This window comes from Protopterus annectens, chromosome 1.part2 (genome assembly GCF_019279795.1).
Source record: "Protopterus annectens isolate FY-2018-M chromosome 1.part2, PAN1.0, whole genome shotgun sequence".
NCBI lineage: Eukaryota > Metazoa > Chordata > Ceratodontiformes > Protopteridae > Protopterus > Protopterus annectens.
The window spans coordinates 685,583,166-685,607,341 of record NC_056727.1 but is presented as its reverse complement, the minus strand read 5'-3'; the positions used below and the strand labels follow the sequence as shown (position 1 = coordinate 685,607,341).

The 24,176-nt window shown below is 37.6% G+C and overlaps 1 protein-coding gene across 2 annotated transcripts in view; it reads right to left on the bottom strand.

Annotated features, from left to right (window-relative positions):
• Nucleotides 1-24,176, bottom strand: part of PLD5 (phospholipase D family member 5) — a 3,174,406-nt gene that overhangs the window by 185,176 nt on the left and 2,965,054 nt on the right. For both annotated transcript variants that reach the window (XM_044058368.1, XM_044058376.1), the window contains one exon: nt 16,030-16,120. In XM_044058368.1, the coding sequence (XP_043914303.1) occupies nt 16,030-16,120 (91 nt within the window). The remainder of the gene's footprint in view (nt 1-16,029; nt 16,121-24,176) is intronic.

Here is a 24,176-nt window from a genome sequence, read left to right as displayed (position 1 = left end):
CAAGTAAATATAAAGTAAATCAAAGTCTATGGCTTTCAAATAGTATTTCATATATATTTGGCATTAGGCACTTTACACTTTTACCTGAAGTGGGTGTGTTTTCCAAAATGCCTCCACTTTTCCTTATTTAGTGCAAATAAGCTGTGCATAGCTTATTTGTAAATAGGCACAGTGGCACATTGTGAATAACCACTACACAGCTGTGAACTATCTTAGCCTTATGTTTTTGGATGAAAATTAGAAAAGAGTTATAACTGAGTGTAAGATTGCTGCACTTCAAGCATGAGATTACATGCAATATGCAATTCAGAAAGTAAAGTAAAATAAACATTTGCCTGCTACATGCAAATGCTATCACATGATACACAAATGAGGCCAATAATCAGGCCAGTTTGCAAACTCAGACAGTTCAAAAACTAATGTGGTAGAATTGCAAACATGCAATAAAAGTCTATGAGCCTAATAGGATACATCACAATCCATAGTAGTGGTGACATGTGGCCATTCTTTAAGAGATAAAAATGATAGCAAACAATTATACTGTTACAATTTTGCATGATGTAGTGCTACAGACGCTGGTGTGACAGCCTATTCAGCATGACACATGTCAGCAGGTACACTACAGAGGAGGTAGTGAATCAGTTCCAGAACAATGCTTCAGGATCTGAGACCTGAACGATATTGGGCAGAATTGGTGAATCTACAATATACAGAGATCTGCAGTGGAACCACATGATAGTCTTGTATGGACCATCCCATTAGAGAGCAAGGTTTCCAAAGCACTGTACACCCTGACCACAGATGCATTCTAAAGGCCAGTTAACAATACTATTGGAATATCCCAGGCCTCAGTACCCAGGATAATAAACACCTTCCTGATTACCATGATGGAACACACAGATTACTACATTAAACTTATGTGTACCCATCTTGATCATTAATCTCCCAAACACCCTTTTTATGGAATCATAGAATGTATAAGCAACTAAGCCATGTGGCCATTTTTTCCTTATTAGTACCCACCATTAGACCTTCCCCTCAGTCAGTTAGCTATCCACGTAACTACAAAAGGATCAGTTTGGAGTGCATTTAGCTTGTTGATAATACTGTCATGTGGTACAGTGTCAATGCTTTGGAGGGGTTGCAGTATGTTGATTGAACAGTGTGGCTACTGTCTATAGCTTGTGTTACCTAATCAACAAAAGTTTGTTGTCATAACCCTTGAGACCATAAAGTGTACACCTGTGCTAATATGGGTATCTAAATATCTTCATGGGCAGCAGCACATTAATGGCAAGAAGAAGTATACAGTATACAGGACAGCGCAGTGGTGCATTGGTTGCATTGTTAGCTCACAGCAAGAGGTTCTCTGGTTAGATTCTGGCTGGAGTGCCTTCTGTGCAGAGTCTGCATGTCCTCCCTGTGTCCATGTGGGTTTTTCTGGGTGCACCAGTTTCCTCCCACATTACAAAGACATGCATTTGGAGCATTTCTCCCATGGCCTCCTCTGAAAATTGGCTTCATTCCAAGTTGGACTTTCCTGGTAAACAAATGTTAAATAAATAAAATAAAATAAATAAAGTATAGCATTGGTTGCTAGTATGTGCTCAGTACTGATGACATGATCACAGACCACAATGTCCACTGCACTAGCAGTACATATGATGCACAGATCTACCTGCTAAATATCCTGTGCCATGCCTGAAGTAATGACTATATACAAAGGGGATGTCTGGCAGATGTGTATCATAACTGTTAGGTGACAAATACTGCCACGCATCAAAATATACATCAAAGGTAATTAAATAGTTTGACTGTATTTCATTTGGCAGAAGATCCTAATACATATGCCTTCAGTGCTGGTGATGCCAATAAGCACCTGCAAACACCAGAAAAAGAAATCCATGCTCAGAGCATTGTGGAGTGAGCATATGGGCAGCTGAGACAATACTTGTGATAGCTAGATCACCATAGAAGGAATACTGCTGTGCCCTCTTAGCAAAGCCTGCCATATTGACCTGATGAGTCGCATGCTAATGCTCAAAGACACCAGAGGGAACAAGCTGATGTGTGGCTTAGCCAAGCACCATTCCTTTATCACAACAGGGCAACATTATAAAGGAAGACAGCAGTGAACAAATGGTTGTATACTATACCACACTCCTATGTAAACAAGCCAGATTATGTTTGTGTGTATCACACTGCACAGTACACTGTATGACACACTGCAGCAGTGGCCAAAGACAGCAGTAAACAAATGGTTGTATACTATGCCACACTCCTACTTAAACCAGACAGATTATGTTTGTGTGTATCACACTACACAGAATGCTGCATGACACACTGCAGCAGTGGCCACAACCTGATGTGCAGTCAGAAGTCAAGAAGCATCAGTCCCCCTCTTACCTCACAGTAGGACAGCAAAATGAAGGAAGGTAGCATCCACGAAGTACCACTCAACAGACATTCCACCAAACATGCCTCATGTCACATTGTCTAGCAGCAGTATGCTACAATTGTATGGTCATATAGGCAGAGACATCCCTGCACACTACTCCACCAAACAGTAAAATATGTGCAGTGTGTTTGCCTGAGTGTGCATGTGTGATGTGTGTGTGCTTGTGTTTGTGTGTGTGTTTGTGTATATCTATGAGCATGTGCATATGCATGTATGTATATGCGTGTGTGTTTGCATATCTTACTATAGACATAGAAGTGTGTGTCTCTTTGTATATGCATATGTATATATACTCATAAGGATGTACTGTATGTAGTTATGTATATGTGTGTGTGTGTGGTGCACGTGTGTATGCATGCATGCTGGCATGTGTGTGTGGTTTATACACATATGCATTTGTGAGTGTGTGTGGTTTATACACATGAATTTGTGTGTGTGTGTGTGTGTGTGTGTGTACATATGTGTGATATGTGTATAGGTGTGTACATGTTTGTGTACATTTGTGTATGTCAGTGCTTATCTATACATTTTTGGTGCACACATATGCATATGTGTATTGTTCAAATGTGTGCATATACATAGGGTGCATTTGTGTGTGTGTGTGTCTGTGTGCCTGTGTGTGTGTGCATGTGTTGAGAAGACCTTGCACTTCAGGCTTAAAGGAAACATGCATATCAGCAGGTGCACATGACACCATCCACAGTACTTGATATGTACTGGCACCCTTGATAAAGCCATACATTACTCAGCTAGATAAAGGAAACAGAATATAACACATGCCTGCAAGCTGCACACAAATATGCATATACGCAGAGGTAGACACCACGCTAGAAGCATATACATCAATAACTCCCAGAAACATGCAGAAAGGGAGGTATACACTGATGACCATCCAGAAATATTGATGTCTGTTTCCTCACTATCTCTTTAAGGAAATGACATAAGTCTGGCCACCCTGCCACTAGCAAGCAGAACTACATCTATTACACCATGATATGGTGGCAGCAGGTAGAGATACAAATATACAAACAGCTGGTAGGTAGCACAAGAAATGTGGAAGCAGGTGGTCCAAAATGCTGCTGGCTGCCCTCTGCCAAATATATATCCAACCACTTTTGGCTGCAGAACTAAAGGTAGTATCAATATGGTCAGGCAAGGTGACAAAATGCCATACCATGGCATTGCATAAGTGCACTCAAAGAACATGCTGTTCACAGAACCCACATTAAAAGCAATGGAAAGAATGCCAGTTGTGTGCCTGTCTTCAATGGCAGCATCACTTGCCACATCACTAGGGTGGTGAACAACCTTGTTAGCAGCACCAGTATCCACAGCTATGCACATGGATCTCTTCACCCTTGTCATTTCTGCCATAGGGTAACAGCTGCTCCTATGAAGAACAACCATTTTTTTTATTTTCATTTTTAAATGGGCTTGTCCAAAGGCTTTTTTCAGGCATACGCATTGCTCCAGAGAGCAAAGGAGAAATAGTTTTATAAAAAAATCAGGTTTAACATAAGAATATATCATCAAATAAGGATGAATATTATAAATACAGGATTATAAACAAATCACTGCTTAACAAGGAAATGCCAGTTACACAGTACAAAATGAATGAAGAACTGATATTTCTGGAATCAGTGACATAGTTTAACATCTTCTTGTATTTTACCAAAAAATCATATTTTTAAGTGATTAGATAATATTACATAAAAATGTACCTGTTCCATCTCTGAAACGTCCTGTACCACCTGTGATGACACACAACCTGATCAGTGGGGAACATTCCCCAACAACAATGATTATGCTATCCACTGTGCTTAGCATATTGTAATACATAGTCACCTGTCTTTGTGAGTCAGAAACCCAGACCGCATTCATTGGTTTTCTGGTCCATAAATCACGTGATGATTGAAAAGTGTGCCCCATAAAAATTGTATAGCATGGCCCAATGAGTTTCTATTGAAGTCACTGACCATATCTTCCCAGTAAACACACACACATAGCCTCCACATGTGGATTTGCAGCCATGGATGCAGTGGCTACACATATGTATATTCAAAGACCATCCACATATTCATTTGCTGCAGCTACAAATGTGCTTTCTCATGTCCACAGACCACCAGTGTGGCACTTCATGGAGTTGAGCAGAGAAATCATCAAACCCTGATTAACATTGCTGTCTAATGGTACAGACACTGAGACACCATATTGGCCATGTTCAGATCATGCTGACACCCGCTATATGAAAGCAATGCTATGTCCAGGAAAGCTTAGGTGAGAGTACATGGGAGACTTAGTTTAAGATAGCCCTTGTATATGATTTCTGTTCCTCGATTCAGCTTATTCTAGCAGACAGCTTTCCAATGTCAATATGAAGTCTCCAGCTAATCTATCCTTTATATTACCTGACAATATAATGATGCAGTCTTGTTGAATTCTAACCCCTCACTTAGCTAATTACGCCATTGTCCCGCTGGTAATACCATTCTTGCATAATACAATGAAAGAAAAAACATAGTAAGAGTCACCTTATCACTTTATGAATTTAGACATTTATCTGCAAACCTAAAAAAATATATATACAGAAAGATGAAAATACTATCAAAGCCCTAGACTGTCCTTGTCTCAGTTAAGCTTACAGCAGCAGGTAGCTTTCTGATATCCCTTTAATGATCTGATATAACTCAAGCTTTAAATGACTGCAAATAACTTAAGGTTTCCTTGCTAAATCTACATAATCTCTATAGTACCTTTAGAGTGAGACAAGTATCTGGGTTCTCACTCTTCCTATTAATTTCTGTTTCATAGGTAACCATATCTATAACATGTTTGATGTAGATTCGTATAGCAAGCACTCAAAACCAATGATTGTAGCCAAGTGCAACTGTGAAAAGTACAGCGGAAGCCCAGCTTGCAAAGTGATGTGATGGGGTGGAGATTCTGTAATTCATGATCAACAAACTCAGCTGCTTGGTCATTCTGGCAATTTATCATGTTTTAATATTTGTTTGCAGAAAAGCAATGAGGTTACATACAAAATAAATAAAAAGGAGTATAACATTATCCTTACTACTGGTACTTGGCTAACAGGGAAGTTGACATAAGAGTAGATTAGCAGCATGACAGGGTCCAGGTACTGTTAACTTTCATCCTCCTGTTCCTGGACTTTAAAAGGAGTTTTGGAATTATTTGTTCACCAACCCCTGAATTAGACAAAGTTGTCTTCTCGCTGTAAAGGTTCTGATAAAGCTGCTTCTAGAGTAACATGCTCAGTCCTGGTGAGCATACAAGTACAAGGAAATAAAGCTGATAGGCAATGCTCAATAGTCAGTACTAATATGACAAGGGGAGCAGAGGCACTGGAATATGATAAGCAACACAAGGGATCTTGGCATGTCAGCTCATGTGAACAGTGAAAAGGATGACACAAGCAGAATGCAGTGCAATAACAGAGGGAAGATAGTTAAGATGCATTTGCAGAGGAATGGTCTGCAAGACAGCATGGGTGGGAACTGAAACAATCATTTTAACACTGGCTTAAAGAAAAGTTTCTTCACAGAGAGGATGGGAGACCCTGCTATACAGTGTAAGAAAGAGTAACGGGCCAGGTTACTTTAAAGAGTTCAAGGATGTGCAGAACAGCTGGAAAAGGATGTGCAGAACAGCTGGAATAAGGGATATAGTATGCAAGTAGGAGAGGAAACTCAATGTAGATTAACTAACACTTAAATTGACTTAATATAATATACGTTTTCTTCAATCAGTGCATTTAATAGGTAATGATCTTTGCAGTGTTGTGGTTTGATATGGCATGGTATGATGTGGTATGGTATAGTACTGGTATGGTATGATGTGGTATGGTGTGATGTAATGGTTGTTGGTATGGTATGATACAGTACTGTATGGTATGGTATAATATAGTATGAGTATGGAATGGTATGATGTGGTGTGGTATGGTATGGTACAGAATGTTATGGTGTAGTATGGTATGGTTACAGTATAGTATGATGTAATCTTATAATGCATGATATCATATGTTACAATATGGATTGCTATAGTAATACAAGATATGCTGTAATATGATGTGCTACAGAATGGTATGGCATTATGAAGCTCAATGTATTTATGAGGGGCTCCTGTTCAGAGTACGAAATTCAGTCTTATTATTTTTGAGCAGTATATTTAATAATTAGCATGATTAGCTTATCTTATTCAGAATATTTCAGATACAGGTCTCATTATTTTCAGATTACAAGTATATTAAAAGATGTAAACAGGGATTCACATTCTGACAGGCAGTAACATTACAGGCAGTTATCAAAGAAGTTCATTTTGTATTTTCATGTTAGTTCCTCAGCAGGGTGTTTGGGATGCATATCAACATTCTGATGTCTGTTAAGCACTGCTCCAGACGCTGCACAGTCACGTTGATACATTACAGAGCAGATTTCATGCCTTTTTCTAAATTAATTAACTGTATTTTTTTCTTTCATTTTTCTTTACTGGTATTAATGTATTTTTTGATAGTGAGCTAAATAACAGGTAACTAAGCATAACACCTAATGTCCCCAACTGCCAAATTACTATGCTTATGGTTGTTTCATGTACACATATAAAAATATATTAAATTTTATATGGTATGCTGGCTTTGGAACTGCAGTGCACATTTGCATCTCCTGTAATAACATGATGATATGATGTACAAGCAAAGCAGTGTGTGGATTTAATTTAAAACTGAAAGATGAATGGGTTGTGCTGAGTCCAAGAAACCAATCTCTTAATTATGAATTTGTAATAAGCTATGCAAAGTGAAATGTGCTTGGTCAGTATATTGCATAATAAAAAAACATGAAACAAATGAAATGATTTATTGACTTTTCAGAAGCCTGTAGCATCTGGTATAAAATCATGGATACAGCAAAACATTTATTGGCATATACATGCTTCTGCTTAAACATTTTAACATAATAAACATTTTATGGATGCACATTCCTGAGATTTCTGAATATTAACAAAGTGCTTACTGCCCACTGCAGGATAATCACACTGTAAACAACAAGTGAGGAAGCTTAAGAAAAAAAATCAAACCATCAAAAATAAAAAACCCGAACCGTCAGCTGGAAATTACACACCTTCCTAACTTTCATATGGAACTCTTAAAGTATAAAAACAACTGTTTTAGAGCAACATCCATACTAATTTATCTTCTATTAATCTTTACTCATAGCTCTAGTGATCCCAGCTCAGTACCTGTGCTATAGTCTGAGAAATGTGCTCACTTCTGCATCTATCCAGTCATCCATCCATCCATCCATCCATCCATCCATCCATCCATCCATCCATCCATCCATCCATCCATCCATTCTCAGAAGTATCATCTGTGTTTACCACTGCCCTGTATTCACCTGCAGACTGACTTCAGTTGAATGCAGATGTGCCTCAAAGCATAAAACACACAGACACACGTTAGAGAATTCAGTCAATATCTGGTCAAGGCTCTGTTGGGGTTATCTCCACAGATTAGTGGGTATGTGGCATGTATAATATTTTCTGAGGATGGGTTATAGGCTGGTTAACTATCCAATAATCCCTAAACATCAAACCACTGGTGGGCACATTCTAAGTGACACTTTGACTTATCAAATCATGATTATTCTTTCAGAATTGTAGCTCCCTAAAGCAACCAAAACTTTGTATATTATAGATAAGAATTCTACTGGTCTTTAAATTATTAAATGAAACTTGTATGGAAACCATGGATATTAAAGCAGATGGATTTAAGGAACCCTTCTAGCACAAGGCTCCCTATGCACCTGGTTAAGGCACTATATCTGCTGGAGGTTGAGGCCCTGTCAGTGCTGTTCATGTCTGTGGATATACAGCAGCTTGATATGAAGCATGAGAGGGCAGTATAAAGGATAAGGCTAGGGGTGCATTAACTATTTCCTAATTTTATTACATTTTGGAGGCTGCATTGTTTGAAGTTATTCATATTTTTTTATTAGTTATATTAGTAGTATGCTAACCAACTTATCAAAAACAAAAAGTTTCAGTAATTTGAAAAATACAAATGGGTTATTAGGGCTAATAAGTTTCTGGCCATTTTGTCTGCACACACTATACACCTCAGTTTCCAACATGTGGCAAATACCATTATAATGCAAATAGTAAAACACCTAAGTTGGTGTATTGTAATGCTGCATCCATTCTTAGCTCCATACAGTGAGTTCTTTGCTCACCTTTGCATTTAGTATAGCCAGAATTAGGAGCCATTGTGGTGCTATAATTCTAAAACTGTGGAGCAGCTCTCTCAGTATAAATGGAAGTTATATGTAAGTAGAGTATTATAGTACTAGTGTTTTAGCTTATGTGGTGCTGGTGAATTAGCTACTGAATAGTGGGAGATAGGGTGAGCAGAATGTACTGGCAATGTGACTAGGACCCAACTAAACAAGGATGCTACTTAAACTATTTTGGCCACCATCTTTCAAAATGAGGATGGGAACACCATACATTTTCTCTCCAAATCAATGGGCCTGGACACAATGGTCTTCGACTGGGGTTTTCTGTGTCTTTTCAAGGCAATCTTATGCTTCTGTTAAAGACATCATTAGAATAATAAAAAAAGAAACTTCTCAGATTTTGCAAACCAAGGCATTGCTATCCTTATGTTGGAAGGGGGTAATGATCTCTTTCTGCAAAGCAAGTATAGCCTATTTCCACTTTTCTCTGTTGACACCACATTATATGCCTAAGCAAACAAAAGCATGCACCTACCTGTCTTCAACCATACAAGTACATACTTTTAATATACTTTCAGACAGTACACGGTGTACCTGCTTCCAAGATAACTGGTAAGCATGTCACAATTCAAACATTCTAACCTTAAAATGTTTACTTATCTTATACTTTCCTATAATCACCAGCATGAGTTTACTAACTTTCTCATTGTACTGAATGACACTTTTCAATTAGACTGTTATTAAGACTGTCTTATTAATACAGCAACTGGCAATATTATGTTCATCAATGTATTTGCCTGTAGAGCCAAACAATGGTTTTATTGTTGCTATTGTCTTCATAGATACAAATGTTAAAATCTATCATTTTACAATATTTGGCTATATCTGCTTATACAGCTCAGTCATACTTAATATACTTTTGACATTTTATTCAGCAAATTTAACACATTGAGTATAATGCAAATTTATGAGCAGTGCAATAAAATGTGTTTATAACAGCAAAGATACAGCAAACCTGATGACATCACCCATATTTTGGGCAACATTAAGACCTGTTTCTGCTAAACATTTGAAACTCTACTAGAAAGAGTGTCCCAAACCAAATGCACACTAGAACAGTCTCACATTTTATGTTTCAAGTCAAAATGTGAATAGAATAATGACAACTCTCACACTCTTGAGAATTAAAAGTAATACTTCCATCCAGTGGGGTCAATATTCATCAAAAAGCATTTATACTAATTTTCCTAATAAGATAGATGTACAGCAAGGGTCCTTTGAATCTTATTACACTGCATCTGAAATATTATCATTACAGCTCAAGTAATACAACTTAGTAAAATTGCCAACAGCACAGAAACATATTCTTTGTTTGGCATGTCTAGCTGCCACCACCCAGCCTTTCTCACTAGTGATATAAGTTACTTTATTCAAAAGAAAGGGATGATAATGAAACCTAGCAAGATCTCGAAAGGTGTGAAATAGATCATATCTCATTTGCAAATATCCAAAAATCATTTTTTTGGTGGGAATGAGGGACAAAAAAGCTTTATTCCACTTCTGAAAGGATATGAAAGTTGATCACGGTGCTATCAGGCGGAACAAAATATAATATCTTTGTTATGCCATTCTCCTCTAAGTCCACCTAACAGGTCAACCTCTCACATGCAGTTACGGAAAATTCTAGAATGGAACCCAGGCTCATAAAGGAAATTTCAGACTAGCAGACTTTCTCAGAGACTGAAATGCCACCTATGGATGGATGTGGGTATTAGGTGGATACATAAAAATAACATGAAGTGAGGTTAATAAGTAAATACAGGCCTGCGGCTTGGTACGTTGAGCTTTGTAATAATTCCCCCGCCTGCAGAACATGGTGCAGCACAAAGGTCAGAACATTAGCCTTGAACGAAGTTTATCTACACCACTAGTGTATCATGTCACATACCTTACTTGATACAATTTCTTCCATTTGTCCTACCTGTTATATTTTACCGTTTTCTGCAATTTACCTTCTCACTTCAATGACACAAAAGGAAACACAATCCTAACCAAATAACAGAACTTAGCAGCCTAAATTATTTTGCCCACATGTACTATCCCTAAGAGCAGAGACAAAGACTCCTCCAAGCATTAGATGACACAAAATTCTCACATTCCTCAAAACATGATCTGACACTTAAATCTTCTTCCAAAATGCCTTAAGATTTAGCTGTACTGTTTTGGATAGAACCTTATGCAATAAGACATGCAGCTACCTTGGAGAACCAGAACACCACTACAGAGTAAGGGGCATACGGAAGACACACAAGGTTTTTACAGCTGATTTACTGGAAAACAGTTCTGCCTTAGAAATACTAATTTTGAATCTGGATATCTAATGAAAGAAGTGAAACATCTAATATGACAGAGATCTTGTTTTGAATATCGGAGGTCAGTAACCGACAGTAACCAGCAAACAATTTCACTTGTTCGCTAAAGTGACTCAGACACATAATATTGGCTTTAGTACCCAAATTTTGAACTTTGGGCTCAATGGGTGGTTTTCTGTAGCAGAAAGGGATACAAATAGTCCTGATTTATGAGCATGGTTGGTGAAGGATTATTATATTGTACCTGTAATAAGCAAGGACTCTGATATCCCAAACCCCTGTAAATATGCCTAGAAAATATAATTAAATGTCTTGCTTTGTAATCTAGCAGTTTAGCTACAGCTGATGCAGGTCTGAATGAGTGGCCTGAAACATAAGTGAAAAGGGCCTTTATTAGAAGTGGACAACCCTAAATTGATTGAAAAGTTCCAGTTGGAGAGGCAGCTATAAAACTAGTGGGTTACTTTAAGACTTATGACCATTTCTAGCATATGGTTTATGTAAAAGAAGTAGTCTACAAGATGAAGGGCTTTAGTTAGGCTGATAAAGATAGCACCTGTTCAAATATTTTGTCTGTATTACAAAGTATTTCACCCATATATGTTCAGATTTATGCCACAGTGCTACATCCAGTCCAAATGCCATGATGTTTGTGGGAATAGTATCTTACATTGATGGATGTAGTTTAAATTTTCAAGTATCTCATTCAGGGTGGGAAATATGGAGATACGGTAGAAATGCGATGCGTTGATAGATTTGGGTTACTAAGATAAGGGTTTGGCTAAGCTTGATTTCTAGATATTTGGCACAGCATTTTGTGTGAGGCATATGTTATACATATGTAAGAGAGGGAATGATATGAAATCTCTACAGTGGTATAAAAACACAGGTGTAAATTGTCTGTGTCTGTTAGAGCATCACATGGGATTTCTGTGAGCAGTGCTTGGAGATCTTCATAGGTGTTTATTAAGCTAACGACCACAAGGGCCCTTTTAAGCTTAGCTATGCATCCCAAATCTCTGACAAGCTCTGGCACCCTTGATAAGTGTAAGCAGGGGCCTGGGAAATGAAACATTTACAAGCAGGGGCCTGGGAGATGAAACATTTACAGGTTGTCTGTGTCCATTAGAGACATAGGTGCCAGACCATGGATGAATTTCCTGTTCCCTAGCCAATTGTTAAAGTTCACTTGAATTGGGATAGGGAGGAACTCTGCTTCACATGGATGGGGAGCCTGTTCCAGGGATGAGGTAGTCTCTGGGATATATACCTGTCTCTCCAGCAGGTCCTATTTATATCACAGGCAAGGTTTAAATCTTTAGAATGGGTAATTCTGGTGCTGTTTGTTTTGTGGATATGCTGGAGGTCCATCAGAGTGGGATCTGACAATGTTTTTAGGAAAGCCAGTAGGTGTGAAGGGGTTACAGGAGGAATTTGATGATTAGTATTCTTTCAGCCACTTAGGTGATTAAACTATTTTCCAAAAAGCTTTGGTTTATTTATTAACATGCTTTGCTTAGACTTGAGGATATTAGTTTTGTGGCATCTGATTGCTTGTTTAGCAAGGTTGCATAGTTGAGTGTAGTGCTGATGTGTGAGGGTTATTGGATTTTGTTTGTGTGCATGCGAGATATCATCTCTAATTTTTTAGAAGGCTTTTAGTTCATGTGTTAAGTAATGATTTGGTTGGTTTTGTAAAGACTGGTAATTATTTGAAGTAACGTGTCTTGAATGTTATTGAGTGAACTGGAAAGGGTTTTGGTCTGGGTCCATTGAGACAGTTATTGAGTACCAGTTATTTGAAGACAGGCATGTTTTAAATTTGTTGAAGTTAGCTGGAACTTTAGGTTTTAAGAGTATTTGTTGGGGAAATTTGGTGAGAGTTGCGGGAGCTAGGTCTGACTCTAAACCGGTTACAAGTGGCGTTCCCCAGGGCTCAGTCCTAGGACCCCTCCTGTTTAGCATATACTTCTCAGAGGTACAGACAAGCACAGGAGGACTATGGCTGATCAAGTTCACAGACAAATGCAAACTAGGGGCTATAATTGACTCACCGGCTGACACAGACATCCTCCAAAAGGGTCTCACTGAGACGGATATCTGGTGTCAAACCTACAAACTACCACATAGGTGGTAGTCCTCTAAATATGGAAAACGTAATAAGGGATCTGGGGACCCAAGTAGATAGTAATCTCTCCTTTGATAATCACATTGCCAAAGTGGTTAGACAATCCTTCTATGTGGCCCACCTAATCACAAAAGGGTTTGCATCCAGATCAAAAGAGGTCATTGTGTCCCTCTACTCATCACTCATCAGACCCATCATAGAGTACAATGCCCCATTTGGGATGTACCTTACAAGACACCTGCAACAGCTGGAAAGACCACAGTATTACCTCACCAAGAGGATCACTGGCCTCAAACAGATGCCCTATGCAGCTTGACTGAAGAAACTCCAGCTGTACTCGGTTGCATACTGCCTGCTCAGAGGTGATCTCTGCCTGACATACAAGGCCTTGTCCATCCTAGAATTGATGGACATGCTCCACCTAAAGAAAACCTTATCCCCTCGAGCCACATGGTCTAGGGATCTAAACCTCACCACAACAATTAATAGGACATGCTGGAGGGATACATTCCTGTCCCAGAGACTTCCCATGCTTTGGAACAAGATTCCAATCTACATTAGGCAGAGCTCCTCGCTAGCACTCTTCAAGAGAAACCTTGATGATTGGATGGGAAACAGAAAGTTTACCCCGGGGATCAGTTCAGTAGCTCTGCTGGACAGAGGCACAGGGAACTAATGTAAGGGGGCGGCGAAAGCCAACACATTCTGGCTAGGCTTATAATTGCCTTCGGACAGATAGCCTAGTACCTACCTATGAACCTATGTGACAGTGGTCACTTAAATTTGTGGGGTGTTTGTTGATTGACGATATTGTGGATAAAGTGTTTCTAATTTATACATCTAGTTTTCATGTCAGGAAGGTTAGGTTGGGTGATGAGAGACATAAGATTGAGGTAAGTTTGGTTGATGTCACCCAGGATAAGACGGCTTTTTTATGAGTGAGGAAAAGTGAGAGTTCATGATGAATTAGTGTTTAAAATTTCTGTAGTCAGGAAGGAGGTGGTAGGAAAGCTATAGCTGTGTAGTGTGTAGTTTTAATCCTAAGTAGGCTCCAACATGGATGACCTGGACAAACATAAATCTTTAGAAATACCATTTAATATTTGCTGCACAGTCTGCTTATACTTAACTACTGAAGAGTGATACAAAACAGGCTTTGCATTTCCTTTGAGTGTCTGTCATTCTGTTTAAAGTCATCTGCACAAAGTTATTTAGTCGTTTGTCTGTGGTGCTTCTTTGCTGTCATTGCGATTGTTGGGAGTTTGCATTCCACAAACATTAAAAAAAATCTAAATTCACATGGGTAGAAGAGGCAAGGTCATCTTTCAAAGTCACTGCAACTTGAAGGAAGGTGAATTTCTTACCATCTCTGGCATCTAAATGTATATTTTTTAAGCACAAATGACTTTTAGACATGTATCAGTAATGTTGTGACACTGATATTGTAATTAAGGATAATTTTTTAGTCATAAACTTGCATTAAAAATACAGATTACTGTTTGCTCACCATCTGTTATCCATCTGCAGGCTGAATGTGGAAACGTCTTAAAATATACAGTGTACTTCTTTGCTTAAACAAGTCATGCCCATCCCTGCTGTTTAAAGGCCTGCCATATTCAAATTCTTCCTCTACTGACTTCAAGGACTCTGAAGGGCAAAAGCTATCCACAGAACACAGTAGTTTGCTTTCTACTTAGTCAAGGGATTAAAATCAGTGTTCTGTGCATGCACTGACCAGCTGCCATGATTGCAAGACAGATCTGTATGTTATGACCTAAGTTTTTATTCCTTGCCATTGTTTGTTAGTTCTTGGGATATGCTGTTTCTTGCTCAGGAATATATTGCAACATTTGCATCTACAAGCCATATGAAGTCTTAATTGTGTGTTTTACACACGGCACAAAATGCCTACTTCCATTGTTGCAGACTCTGATTTATTGTCATTCCAGTGTCACTGATTAAAATTTTGAGGCAGTCCTCATCAATAGTATGTCAGTAAAATTATTCACTATTAGTACGAATAATCCTTCTCAATGTCAGTAATATCCTACAGCTTCATCATGCTTTGAGAGTGTCAGTAACATCCTACAGCTTCATCATGCTTTGAGAGCTACTCTTAACCTTGGCAATTTATAATTTGGATTTATTTTCATCAGCTTTTATTAGAATTTATAACATTGTTTTTATATCTAGGCTATATTCGGTATTAAAGTTTCTGTTAGATTTCTTGACAACTGATTAATGAAAATTTGTTTTTTTTTAATTTTTTTTGCTATACTTTACTGAAGTTCCAGTAACAATAAGCAGTTTCCTTTCCATATTATTACTCTACACTACCTTCTGGGCCTTATTTAGGTGATAGATGTAATCATTTTCATGCAAGAACTGTTACTCATTCTGCAGTTAAATATGCCATTAATTTTAACACATTGCTAGGATGTAATCCTTGTTCTAATTTGAAACCTATGGATTTCTTACCACAGGAGCTAAGCTTTCTGTAGGCTACATTTGTACTAGTAGGTAACATTTTGTAAACATTTTATTAACACAAGCAAAGCAAATATGCTTTTAAAATAACCAAGTTAGATGTGTTTGCATATAGATTGACAAAGTATACACAAAGTTAATATTCACATTCAGATGTGCTGTAAACTTTTTAAGATATGAAACTATGTAAATATATATAGACTGATGACTGGACTTTTAATTAGCTAACTATAGTGTTGTATAGCTTAGAAATGACTAGCATTAATTTATGGACTGCATCACATTTATTGTTCCAGGAGACTGAGAGCAGTAATTAATGTTTTTAGGGTAGTTACTTACCAAAGTAAGCCGCTCTGTCAGTGACAACATATTTGTTATGGTTCACTCTAGGAAATGATGCATTCTTCTGTTCCTCTGGTGCAAAGAATTTCTATGAGAGAAAAAAAATAAATGTAAGCTAAGGTGGAAAACATAAGTCACATGCAACTATCTTCATCTTTTTTTGGATTACACATAGCCCTTACATTAAAAATAATGGGTAATATAAGCCACACAGCATGTTTTTAATTCAGCACATTTTGTCTCTATCCTCTTCTAGATACAGACCATTGCAGATGTACCACTGTACATTTGTGATTGGCTGAAACCTCCGAATCACCCAGGCCATTGAGTCCAAGTGCAAGGACTGCTGTAGGCCATGAAGGCATACAGCAGCCATCATCATGGAAGGAAAAATTTCAGTAACTACGAACACTAAAGGACTAACAAGGGCTGGGTTAGGGGACAATATGCCATAAGGCCATTAAAGTCACTACACAAAAGGAAGTAGCATTATCTGTCCCTTTTAAAGGCCAGCAGTGATGCACACATCCACTTCACTACTAGAAGGGTCTCACAAAAGAATTCTATGACAACAGTGAATTCATCTCTCCAGTTGGGGGTCCAGAACACCAAAATGAATAGTTCCTACCACCTCTACAGAAAAAAAAAGTATTACCATAAGGCAGTTTTACCCTAGTTACTATTTACATTCCAGATTTATCCCTAAACAAAGACTGCTGGCATCAGAAGGAGAAATCTAACCAATTTAATGGCAGGTCAACTCACCTTGAATTGTTTCTGTTGCAGCTATCTTATGAAAATGGTACTGCAATAAGATGACTAAAGTCTCTGTTTGAATTATATCATTTGAGAAACAGGAATGTATATATGATACCTTATAAAATGATTAGATAATTTTATGTTAAGTTGGAACATATCCCAGCATTCACTGGACACAAAACATACAACTAACCCTGAATGTGACACCAGTCCATTACAGTATGTGCGTAAATAACAACAAACACACACGCACACACACACACACACACACACACACACACACACACACACACACACACACACATTCAGGTGTGTGTGTGTGTGTGTGTGTATGTGTGCATAAATTTATATATATATATATATATATATATATATATATATATATATATATAAATTTATGCACACACATACATAGCACATTCGCACCTATGGACTGTTTAGAGGATCAGTAGCTCACCTTTGAACCTATATCATTGGATGGTAAATCCCATATTCACCTCTGGTCTGGGTCCCATGTCTCTGATGGACAGAGATTGAGAGTAAGTAAATTAATTCCTAAGTAAAATACCCCCCAGCTAATATACCCTCCAAAATCCTTAGCTACTTCCTTACTAACATACTCCACCAGATAATTGTCTAAGGATTTCAGGAAAACTAGTTGAGTTTCACAGCTAAACCTGTAAAAACCCTGGTGGTTATTAGCCTAGTATAATCCTAGGACCCTATGAACCTACAGCATGTCTTTGGGATGTGGGAGTAAAACAGGCGCACTTGATGTGGGGGTAAAACAGGCACACTTCAGGAGGGACTAAGCTTTTGAGCATAGAGTAGAACTGACTATGAATATTATCATTACAGTGACAGAACCATTAAGTGTAGATAATGTGATTTTACCACATTTTGCATTAGTGAAACACATTACCTATTCATAGCAGTTTCTAGAAGTGTTTATGTGCCATCTGAGTACATATAATCAGTACACCAAACTGATCTATGTTGCAAGGCATGGGACTGGTACGATACATGTTAAGAGTGCTTCAGTAACTATGATCAGAGGAAACGACATCCACATTACTACCGGCCCCTTACTTTCTGTTCCTGTGTGCAGATGTGGCTTGAGTCAGCAAACTGCGTAATGCAGTCTGACACATCCTTATTAAATAGGAGGCTGTAAAGAAGGTACTGCATCTACATTTAGGACTGTTGCAGTTTGCTCGTGTACATTTAACTAGACAATATGAAGTCAAGAAATTTGAATCATATGCCGTGGCAAACTGTAGAAATCCTGCACTTTCAGTTGTGACATCCTGTCAGCACTGTCAGTATCATATGATATGATATCAGGATGCACTGACCACAACAAAGTAAAATCCATGCATCGTAAGAGTGGGACTGGGAAGGTGATAGATGAGAGCTGCATAATATCTTGACAGGACATTTAGTGTAAGAACTCAGAGACATGTGATACATACCAGCTCATAAGCCATAAAACCGCCTAGAAAGTGTTTCCTGCAGAACATCATCTGCATTCCCCATTCAGCAGTACCTGCTATACCTGCTTAGAAATGCAGCCACACACCATGTGCAAAGTTACAATAGCTACAAGCTTGAGATGTGAGATCCCATGCCATGAAGTCAACATGTATTAACATTGTGAGTGCTAGAATACAGATATTTCCAAGAGGCTTCCCATAGGACATTTCTGACTTTACAGGCATACTGTGGCACATACTGTGGCACATTTTATACTTGGTTCAGTGATTCTCATTATTCTTTCCAAACTGGGTGAAGAGTCTAGGTTCGCCGATGAAGGCGTGAGTTGTTTCTCAATTACTTATCCTGTTCCTCTCCCTCTTCTTCCTTCTACCTATCCTGAAATATTCTTTCTTGCCTCTTAATACTAATACTCCTTTTTCTTCCTTTTCTCTCCTTTGACCAATTTCATTTCCAAATATGTTTCATGGCTCTTTACATGATGCTGCTATTAATAACTGACACTGTTTAAATGTTGAATATTTGTTGATTAAATATATATCTCTGGTGATTACCTGTATACCTCTGTTTACTATGTTCTTTATGTAGTGTTTTTTCCAGAAAAAGTTTCATAGTTCATTACATGATGCTGCTACTAATTAATGACAATTTGTTTACATTTTGTAAATTTGTTGATTATTTGTATACCTCTATATACGATGTTCTTCATGTAATGTTGGAATTTTTCTGGAGCTTTTCTCTCTGGGCCTCTACTGAAAAGGGGATGCTTTCTGCCTAGTCAGACTATCCCATTAAAACAAATGCGATATATAACTCGCTAACTAAATAACTAACTTAATAAATAAAGATTAATGAATTAAGCATGCATATAGGTTAATCTAGTCTATCATATCAAGATAAGATTTTTTATAAAGCTGTTAGGTATTCATTTCCAGTGGGGGGGGGCATTGGAATATACAAGACAGATGTTAATATTCCACCTCTCTATTAATCTTACTTATTATATATACATTACTGTAAGCTAATAATGGATTAAGAGCTGTTTGCCATTCAATTCTTCTGACACTGAGTACTGTACTATTTCTTAGAAATTTTGAGATGGTTTTCTGGCTCTTAATTGCACGGATAAAACTCTCAGTAGCTTAGCAACATACCTTTCAACTGTCCCTGATTTGGTGATCATTCTTGATTTTGTCTTATTTTTCCCCAGTCCCTCATATTTTTTTTTTTTTTCTGGAAAATTACTGAGGATTAAACTGGATTAATTATAGCAGAGAATAAAAGTTTCATACTTCTTATTTTTATAACGTACTTGTTGATGCAAAACTAGTTGTTTTATCAACTTTTTAAACGAATTAAACTATTTAAACATTGTCCCTAATTTTGAGCCTTTATTCCTCCATTATTTTTGCCTTTGTCTAGAATTGATGAACAAAGAATTTGAGAGGTATGCTTAGGAGTAAGCAGTGCAGCTTGCTTTATTTGAACACTTGGTGTATTACTATAAACTGAAGTAATTGAAAATGCAGCTATTATTTATTTATTTATTTATTTGTTGACATTTGATTACCCGGAAGGTCAGATTGGTAGGAGTACATTTTCAGTGGAGGCCTGGGCAGAAATGCTCCAAATTATTACAAAACATTACATTCTTTAAAAATAAAGCAAAAACATCTGCAGTTTAAATAATTATAACAAATTAGACACAATATAAAAAGATTGTTTAAGAATCAATACAAGTTATATGACAATCATTTAATATTTAGAGAAATTTTAGACAGTTTGTAGAGAAATTAAAATTAAGTTAGCTTAATGCAAACAGAAACTGCAATATGAAGTGATGGAAAAACAAGCTTATGGTATATTTAGAGTGAAATTCAGGGAAGAGAATTTGATAGCAGTAAGTTAGTAAGTGATGAAGGGAGATTAAGGAATTATAAGGAATGAAAAGGTACTTGCTCGCATTTAGGAATATAGTTTATCCTGGTTTTGAGCTAGAACCGAGCTAGGAAGTCTTTCAGAGTGGTTTTTAAAAGATGGGAGGGAGGGTATAGACCTGATGGATACAGGTAAGATGCTGCAGTAATCAGTAACCTTGTACAAGTACAGACAATGCCCCGCAGATTTGATAGGTTTGTAGATAGACAGTTTTTGGTCACTGGCTCAAAATGACTGGAATCATAGTTGCGTAGAATGTTTTTTAGTGATGGACAGGCAGATGGATGCTGGATAATTTTATAGGTTTATATATGGTAGCTGATGAGTCAGTTCTAACCAATTTAGGCTTTTCAGTGCAATACAGTGACTGTTTCTGAAAGGGGTATTTGCTGCAAATTTAGCAACTTTGTTATAGCGTTGATCAAGTTTTAATTTTTGTGAAGCCTTGAGGTTAATAAGGATGGCAGCACCATAAAGAAGTGTGAGGAGGAGATCAGCAGTGGCAAGTGCAGTTTTAGTTGTGTTGGTGAGAAAGCTTTTTGGCTCTGTAAAGCATCCCTAGTTTTTGATGAGTTTTTTCTCATTCAGTTTTTTTAAGGCATTTTCATTTGCTAAAGCCAAGGCTGCAGGATCAGATTAAGTATTGGTGAATATCAAACTCTGCATTGCAATCTAATTTGGTGGCATGAGTGAATTTTTAACTGAAGAATGTATGCTGTTCTAAATTATTGTCTCACTTACATTGTTTTAAGACCTATGCCTGGTCTTTTCCTATGGTATTGCATATACAGCTCATTTACCCTTGTCTACAAAGACCAAGTTTGCTGTTCAGTACAGATTTATGACAAATTTGAACTTCATCCTGCATTCCTGGATCCAATATCTTTGTTCTGTTTATAGCTGTTTTCTTTTAATTTAATACATTGAATGCAAAGTTCTCACAAATCTACTAAAAATCCAGTTCGAAGAAAGCTACATGTGGTCCAAAATCAGCTGGTGTGCACTTGTTTGACCGCCATGAGCTCACTGAATTTGCACCACAGTGCTTGCATTCTTTGGCAATGAACGTGCCTTAACTGGATGTAGTCTTGAAAACACTTTTGGTATTTGTACAGCCATCTTGATTTTGAGTTCATTAAGATTATACCTAATATTTACATATATTAATAATAACTCCAACTTTTTTAAAATAATGTGCTTCATGACAGCTATAAGGAAAATACTAACATACAGAAAAAGTGATGAAGACACATGGATATGACATAATGGATTCAGTCTGAGTTTAGACTCAGATGCCAAGTGTTAGATTAGATATGGTTTGCAGATTATTTTTTTTCTTTTAATTCCCAAAAGCGTATGCACAGTGAATGTTTAAGGTTGTCTTAGATTTCATCAATAATAAAACTGCAGTAACATTCAAAGTCTTCATGGTGATGCACTCTGGGTATGTGCTCATGCTTTATCATTACAGTAGCTATACAATATATGGTCATTGTAAATCACTATGACATTTACACTCTGTTTGTGCCCCAAATGCCTGAGCAGTAATTCCTTTTTGTCAGTCCTAATTCTAAGCTTTCTTGTTTGGACCTAACTTACATAACTTTGTTAAATGGTGATACCTTTTTACTCACTTTTCTTGAATTGTGCTTTTCTGCACATCTGCTATTATTTTTCATAGCATGTAATTTTTTTGTGTATACTTGTATAGCTTCCAGTTAAGACATTTCCTTTAGTCCTTGGAATATTTGGAGGTGTATGTTTTGAGTTGAGAAATTCCCACAGGGGTAAATGTAAGATTTGTAGTGTAATGAGGTGACTGAAATGCTCCTTGGCATTGTTTCACTGCAGGTGATTGCCCACAGCTACAACATGAGCTGTGAAGGGCCGGCCCAGACACTACCTAAACTGCAACTGCCCACATAGGTACCAAGTGACCTAATCTTCTGCATTAGATCCCTTCTACTTTCGATATGTTAATATTATCCCACTATTACTTTATTATGTGCTTAATGTCAGGGCTAGTCTATTTTCCACACATAAGAATAATTAATTATTCTAACATCCACATAAAAAAGCTCTGATGTTATGACCAGCTAGATGTTGCATCCCTTAAAGAACAAAATGTATACTCAGCTGCACAATGATTGCATAGTTCAAACAATACAGCATCACAAAAATGAGCAAGAGTGGAAGGCAGATATTGTATTATACACTGACCTGTCTTTCTGAACAGTGGACTTTTATTTTGTAGTTTTCCATGTGCTTTTATAGTCAGTGAACTTCATCCTGGCCTTTACTGCTCCTCCTTCCATAATCTTAGAGATAGCCACACTAAGTATTCCTGACCATGTCCTTGGCAGAAAAGGATTTCCTTAAATCTGGTGTGACCCACTGGGCAGGACAGGGGATGGGTTTGCCCATCCAAGAAGGAGAATGGTTATGTACGCACTCCATTTAATGATCGTTGGTGGAGGCCACTGATGTAGGGAGCATAGTTCAATGGGTGGGAAAGCTTAGGGACATGGTTGAGCTACTGTGGAGGTGAGGTGAAAAGCTGCATATCCCCATTGCACACCCACCCCTTGTGTGTATTACATTGTGGGTGGGTGGGAAACAGGTAGGTCTAAAAGTAAAAATTGCCAGTGGAAGATGACTGCAAGACCCCCAGGATGCCCTTAAATTCCATGACTGGCCCCAGCTTAATTGAGTAGCTGGGGGAGTTAAGGAGAGCTGGCAGACATGGTGTTGGATAGGGGCACAGGGGTTGCAGACCATAGGAAGATGCAAGGAAATGATAAACAACTAAAATAAACAAATATGTAAAGGGATAAATAAATGCCCTAAATGTAGGGAGTATCAGAAGCTCTGCACAAACCTAAATCATTGCAATTACAGACTCATGACATGAATCAGAAGATTACCTTCTTCCAGGTATTGACCGGTAGTATAAATCCTGTAAATGCAAATGACTTGGCAAGAATGTCTGGAGGTGTTGTATTTCTAATATGCTAAATGACATGCATTATAACTGTATTTCTTCCCTCCAGTCTCATTATGATCCACACCAGCATGCTGTGAATGTATAATATGAATTACTTAAACACTGGAATTGTTTATGACTTTCTCTCTACCACCGTGTGTGAGGTAAGCATTGTTTTAAGCTGCATAGTCCCTTATTTAGCAGCCCTTATAGAATCATTCTAGGTGAAAATGAATACTTGTGATTACAAGAATTCAAACGTTTTTCAAATATATACTTTCTGAGTGTTCCTTTGTGTGATAGTGATCCCACACATCAGACGTAAATCTCCTTCCAGGAATTACATTCAACTGATATCTATAGTTCTGGACCTTTCTGAAGGCTCTGGAAATCCTTTTCTGCCAAGGATAAAACGTGGAATTCTTAGAACATGTAGATTCACAATCTAGCTGTCTTGATTACTGTCCCTTAGGGAAAAATTGAAAAAGTCTTACCAACAATGCTGCATCATAACTGCAGCAAACTCAAACCTTACAGAAGGTAAGAAAACTTAACAGTTAAAAGTGCCTATGGACCAGTTTAAAGATATTAAGCATGATGACAGATCTATCTAAATCCATACGATTCAGTTCTGTTGTTCCACAATATTTGTTACACTGCTACAGCAAAACATTTAGCATTTATGATTCACATGTCTGGAACTTTCCTTCTCGCAAGTGTCATTTGTCTCCCTACTTCAGTTAATATTTGTGAAGACATTTAAAATGTATTTTTACAGAAGAAATGCACAATTGTAAAATGAATCTTATCTAGATATTATACTAAGGCTGTATAGTCTCATCCAGTGTAAATTCATCCTTTGCTCAATGGTACAAGTAGAATCCTCGGTCTCATTTTCGTAAAACTCATCTCAGATATGTTCTCTTGTATTGGTTCAAGCTTCATTTTCTAAACAAATAGTTTTAAGTAG